Genomic DNA, 6,124 nt, shown 5'->3' on the forward strand with positions numbered 1-6,124 from the left:
GTAGTTTCTTTCTTCATCTGAAGAACGGGGGTAAAAGGGAGTTTGTGGGTCACCGTGTGGATAAGTGAACTAATGAATGTGAAGTGCTGAGTCCGGGCTGCTGACAGTAAAGCCTTCGCAAGTGTTTTATCCTTATCCAGTGCCCTGCGCTGGCCCAGCCTGCCCTCCGGGAGGTCGTATGGGGTGGCAGAGAGAGCCTGGTGAAGGGTTACTGCTGCCCTGACCCTCAGGCTGGCCCTTACCTGGAGGCTGCTGTCCCCCACCCCAACCTGTCCCAGGCCTTGCAGCTCCCTCCCCACCCTCTGTCTCTGTAGGTGGGCAACCTGGGCCTCCTCTTCATGCTGCTCTTCTTCATCTACGCCGCCCTGGGAGTGGAGCTCTTTGGGAAGCTGGGTGAGTGACGCAGGCCTGGGGTGGGGGTGGACCAGGTCTGGGGGAGGGCCTCCCAGACTGTCCCATCACTGGGGAGATATCCCCACAGCGGGCCCTGAGGGGATGGAGGGGTGGCCCTCCACCATCCACACCCCCTCCCGTGTGAGTAGGAGCTATTGGGAGGTGCTAGCCTGGGTCCACGTGCACACCCCAGACCTATGCCATGGACCCCCACTTGGAGCCCCCCAGTTGTCTGACCTCTGGGGATGCCCCCTCTGACCCCACAAGCCAGTGTCCATCCTGGGCCAGGGCCATCCTGACAAGCAGAGCAGCCAGGGCAACACAGGGTCAGCTCCAGAAAGCAGGGCTCCCTTTGGAGCCAGCCCTCACCCACCCCATCCTCTCTCCCTTTGGAACTGACACTTGAGTTGGGAGAGGAGCCAGGCTCACCTGAACCTGAGCCTCAGCTTGTGTGCCACCTCCCCAAGCCTCAGTTTCTCCATCCATGGGCTGGGCACAGTCCACAAGCACCTCCGAGGATTGTAGTGGGGTTTCTGAGCAGTGGGCCAGCTGATCGCCTTTCCTTTCAGTCTGCAACGATGAGAACCCGTGTGAGGGCATGAGCCGGCATGCCACCTTTGAGAACTTCGGCATGGCCTTCCTCACGCTCTTCCAGGTCTCCACTGGCGACAACTGGAACGGGATCATGAAGGTACTTGTGGGCAGGCTGGGGAGGGAGAACTCAGGCTAGGTTCTGGGGGCAAGGGTGCTGGTGACAGTCCCAACAGTCAAGGCCCCTGGCCCTCTGCCCACCCAGAACCCCATGGTACATGGGAGGAGAAGGCAGGGCCCAGAGCAGCAGGGGGCCTGGGAGCACAGTGGGGGGCAGATACGGCCAGAAGGGGTTCTCTGTCCACCCTGACATGCTGGACAGTGCTCAGATCAGTGCTCAGGTGTTAGGAGACATGACTCCACCCAGGGCCAGAGGGGGCTGGGGGCCCATAGCCCAGGGCGGCGGCTGCAGTCACTGCTCCTCCTGCTGCTAGGCCCTGGCATTTGCCCATCGCCCAGCGGAGGCCCTCTGGCTCCAGCCTGGAGTGGGCAGGAGGGCTCACAGAGGACAAAGGCCTGAGCCTCGAGGCCCTGGGGTCCTCATTGCCCACCTGCCCGGTACAGGACACACTGAGGGACTGCACCCACGACGAGCGCAGCTGCCTGAGCAGCCTGCAGTTCGTGTCGCCGCTCTACTTCGTCAGCTTTGTGCTCACGGCGCAGTTTGTGCTCATCAACGTGGTGGTGGCTGTGCTCATGAAGCACCTGGACGACAGCAACAAGGAGGCCCAAGAGGACGCTGAGATGGATGCCGAGCTCGAGCTCGAGATGGCCCAGGGCCTCGGTCCCGGCCCACGGCTGCCCACCGGCTCCCCGGGGGCGCCTGGCCGAGGGCCAGGCGGGCCAGGCGGCGGGGGTGACCCAGAAGGCCGCCTGTGCCCACACTGCTACTCTCCAGCCCAGGTGGGCAGGGGCTGGGGGCGCCGAGGGTGGGATCTCGGGGCTGCCAAGGAAGCTGGCCCAGGTGGCCTTGGGCAGAGACTCTGTCTTTTGGAGCCCCACCCCGCTCAGCTCTGTGTGACCCTGTGACGAGGGGGTCGGGCCCAAGCCATAGGTGCAGAGACCCGGCGGGCAGCTGTGCCCTGCCCACCCCACAGTCCCCCCCCAGTGATAACCCCACCTGTCCCCACCCGTCCTGTCCGCCTAGGAGAACCTGTGGCTGGACAGCGTCTCTTTAATCATCAAGGACTCCTTGGATGGGGAGCTGACCATCATCGACAACCTGTCTGGCTCCATCTTCCACCACTATTCCTCGCCGGCCGGCTGCAGGAAGTGCCACCACGATAAGCAGGAGGTAGGGCTAGTGCCTGGCCAGAGGGAAAAGCCCAGCTCTGGGCAGAGGCCTGCCCACCAACAGCTCACAGTGGCCAGCCTCTAGGGACACTTGGTCTGTGGGCAAGTGGACCAGCTTTGGAGTTCATGGCTCATGGGACTCCCTGCCCTTGGCCCATCCCAGGCCTGGCTTTCCACTGGCTGTGATGTCATCATGTCTCCCCCACCTCCACCCCTGCCTAGGCTGGGCCCCCTCCCCAGGGTGGGCATACTATCCATGCTCAGCAGATCTCTGAACCTCTCTGACTACCATCCTGCGTCTTTCGGGGGGACCAGGCCTTCCTAGTCCCAGCCCCATGTGTGACTTGAGGCTGCCACCTCTCCCTGCAGGTGCAGCTCGCTGAGACAGAAGCCTTCTCCCTGAACTCAGACAGGTCCTCATCCATCCTGCTGGGTGATGACCTGAGTCTCGAGGATCTCACGGCCTGCCCACTTCGCCCTAAAGACAGCAAGGTGAGCAGCCCCAGGGGGCTCCTGGACAGGTGAATCTATCCTTGCAGGCTGGGCCTCCCCCTGCTCAGCCAGGACATGGCTTCTTCCCAGTGCACTATTTAAGCAGTACCTGCCGTGTGCCAGGCCCACATCTCTTATTGGTCAGATGAGGGCAGTGGGGCCCAGAGAGGTGGAGTGATTTACCTGAAGTCACACAGCAACAAGTTCAGCCAGGACTCCAATCATGGCATCCAGTGCCTTTGGCCACTCCTTGTTGCTTTGGGTATTTTTTACCCTCCATTGCCCTCAAGGATCTTAGAGTCAAGAGGGGAGTGAGCAGTAAACTGACCTGCCCGGGACATCAGAGAGGCTTCCTGGAGGTGGGGCCCTTTCACCTGGGTTTTGGAAGATGACGATTGTTGGCCAGGTGGACAGGGTGAGGAGAAAGCCATCTCAGGCACAGAGAGCAGCCCGAGCAAAGGGCTGTGAATGAGGGGCATGAAGGCAGCTCTGGTGGGCTTGGCCCCTGCCTCTTTCTCCACCGTCCTAACCCTTCTACCGCCCTTTTCTTGCAGGGTGAGCCAGACCCACCTGAGCCTGTGCGTGTGGGGGATCTGGGTGAGTGCTTCTTCCCCTTGTCCAACACGGCCGTATCCTCGGGGCCTGAGAACTTCCTGCGCGAGATGGAGGCAGTCTCCTTCAACCCCGTCCGATCCTGGCTGAAACATGAGAGCAGCCAAGGTGAGGGGTGGGTGCCCCACCAGCTCCCCCAGCCCTGTTCTCGGTGGCTGCTTCAGAGGCAGCTGGTTGAGTTTTTTTCCTCCCACCCCCCAAGACTGTTACATTGTGTGGGGGGAAAACAAGATGGGCTCGTGGTTGGCTGTGGGCACCAGGACAGAGAACTGAGCTGGCCTGTCCATCACTAGGGCTCACCTTCATCTCGAGTCCTCTTGGAGGGTGACAGGTGACAGGAACCTGGTTTCAAAGCAGTGGCTGAGGAAGGAGACAGAGATGAGCTCAGCAGAAGAGGAGCCTCCAAGACCCTGAGCTCACCTCAGTGCTCTTCTGGGAGGCCTGGCATTGAACACCTTCCAGGGGCTGGGGGTGGAGTGGCTTTTCCAAGGACCTGTCCTAAAACCAATGGCTTCTGGACTGAACATGGTGCTCAGGTGCTAAGGCCCCAGACTTCCTGAACCAAAAGTCAGGACACAGGACCCAAGAGCCATTCTGAAGCTGTGCCTTTGCCTGGTGCTTGTTCTCCCAGGAGTCACATGGGCAGGTTTACTATTTCTCTCTTGCTTTCATAGTGGGGACATCGAGGCTCAGAGAGGATTTGCCCATAGTCTCACAGCCAGCTTGTTAGGTAGTCCCCTCCCCGCCAGCCCACCTTCCAGGGGCCTGCCAGCTCGAGCGTGCTCCCCAGCTCCCTCTCCTCCCTCCCCAGCAGCACCTTCGAGCCCCTTCTCCCCAGAGGCATCCAGCCCACTCCTGCCCATGCCAGCGGAGTTCTTCCACCCTGCTGTGTCCTCCAGCCAGAAAGGCCAGGAGAAGGGTGCTGGTGCTGGGACCCTCCCCAAGATTGCCCTGCAGGGCTCCTGGGCATCCCTGCGGTCACCGAGTGTCAACTGCACCCTCCTCCGGCAGGTAGGGCACCTCCCTGACTCCAAGAGCTCCCCTGCGGGGAACATCTGAGTAGGACAGTGGAGTTCGCTGTGGAGGTGGAGGGGCAGGTCTCAGGGATGGGAGGTTTTGGCCTGCAGGCCACCTGTATTGGATTGGCCAGAGCCACACCTGGGCATGCAGAGGGCCCTGCGGACCCGAGAGTCCCATTCTGTGGGTGGCAGACCAGGACTCGAGGAGAGGCAGGAGCCGCCCCAGATCACACGGTGTGGTGGAGGCAGGGTTGAGCCCAGGGCTCATCCAGGCATTTGTTCATTCAGTAGCTGTCAGCCCGACTGTGTGCCAGGCTGTGTGCTGGGCTTGGAGGCTGCAGCAGCTACAGAGGCAGAATCCCTGCCCCTGGGCTCACAGTTTGTGTTTAACGACGTGTGTGTTCCGAAGTGAGCGAGGAGACGGGAAATGCCAAAGTCAGTGGATAAAAAGTATAATCTATTTGATGGTGACACACTGGGGAGAACATGGCACAGGAAAGGGGTCTATGAGGGGGCAGGGCTGCTGGTCCTTCAGGTGGAGGGGCTGGGAAGGCCCTGAGGGTGAAACACGTGGGCATCTGGGGAGGAGCTTTCCAGGCAGCAGGCACAACAGAGGTGGGGGGGGGGCGTGGGGGGAAGTGAGGTCCCAGAGGGGCAGGCAGGGCCCTAGGCCAGGGTCTGACTGGGTTTGAGCAGGGTGCTCTTGGCTGCCCCTGATCGCCTAGTTGGAGGCCACTCCAGTGACAGTCATGAGAGCCACCCAGGAGCCCAGGTGGGCAGTGGCGTGGGAGGGAGAAGCCATGGGGCACTGGGCGTGTGGTGAAGGCAGTTCCTGAGGGACCGGAGGGCTGCTGTGCCTGCAGGTCGCTGAGATGGGCAGGCTGTTGGGGGAGCAGGTGAGGGGACGCCGGGCGGTCCCCATCCCGTGTCTCCCCGCAGGCCACAGGGAGCGACACTTCGCTGGAGGCCAGCCGCAGCAGCTCAGCGGGCAGCCTGCAGACCACACTGGAGGACAGCCTGACCCTGAGTGACAGTCCCCGGCGCGCCCTGGGGCCCCCGGCGCCCGCCCCCGGTCCCCGGGCCGGCCTGTCCCCCGCCGCCAGCCGCCGCCTCAGCCTGCGGGGCCGCGGCCCGTTCAGCCGGCGCGGGCTGCGGGCGCACCAGCGCAGCCACAGCAGCGGGGGCTCCACCAGCCCGGGGTGCACCCACCACGACTCCATGGACCCCTCGGACGAGGAGGGCGCGGGCCGCGGCGGCGCGGGCGGGGGCAGCGAGCACTCGGAGACGCTCAGCAGCCTGTCGCTCACGTCCCTGTTCTGCCCGCCCGCGCCCGGGCTCCCGCGCGCCCGCCGCTTCAGCAGCACCAGCAGCCTGGCCGCCGGCCCGCGCCCCCGCGCCGCGCCCCCCGGCCTGGCCCGGAGCCCCTCGTGGGCCGCGGCTCGCAGCAAGGACCCCCCGGGCGCGGCCGAGCCCCCGGGGGAGCTGCAGCCCGCAGACGCGAGCAAGAGGAAGAGATGAGGGCCGGGCGGGCCGCGCCCAGCCCGTCTCGCCTGCTTTACCTCAGGAGCCAGGGCCAGACAGCAATACCTGGTCCCCGGCCGGCCACCGGCCACCGTGCGGGGCAGCCAGCGCCGGCCACCGGCGCGCGGTGCAGCCGGGTCTGGGTGGGCCGAGGTCCAGGCCTGGCCTGGCCGTGGCCCTCCCGTGCGGACACATGTATATAT

The 6,124-nt window shown here is 63.8% G+C and overlaps 1 protein-coding gene across 1 annotated transcript in view; it reads left to right on the top strand.

Annotated features, from left to right (window-relative positions):
* Positions 1–5,918, top strand: part of CACNA1I (calcium voltage-gated channel subunit alpha1 I) — a gene marked incomplete at its 3' end in the record, with an annotated part of 90,747 nt that extends 84,829 nt beyond the window's left edge. The window contains exons 30-37 of the mRNA XM_081128153.1: positions 315–393; positions 963–1,084; positions 1,549–1,887; positions 2,132–2,278; positions 2,647–2,769; positions 3,324–3,489; positions 4,193–4,392; positions 5,340–5,918. Of these exons, the coding sequence (XP_080984279.1) occupies positions 315–393; positions 963–1,084; positions 1,549–1,887; positions 2,132–2,278; positions 2,647–2,769; positions 3,324–3,489; positions 4,193–4,392; positions 5,340–5,918 (1,755 nt within the window). The remainder of the gene's footprint in view (positions 1–314; positions 394–962; positions 1,085–1,548; positions 1,888–2,131; positions 2,279–2,646; positions 2,770–3,323; positions 3,490–4,192; positions 4,393–5,339) is intronic.
* Between the last annotated feature and the right edge of the window lie 206 nt (positions 5,919–6,124).

This window comes from Miniopterus schreibersii (assembly GCF_964146895.1).
Source record: "Miniopterus schreibersii genome assembly, chromosome: 2".
Classification (NCBI taxonomy): Eukaryota; Metazoa; Chordata; class Mammalia; order Chiroptera; family Miniopteridae; genus Miniopterus; species Miniopterus schreibersii.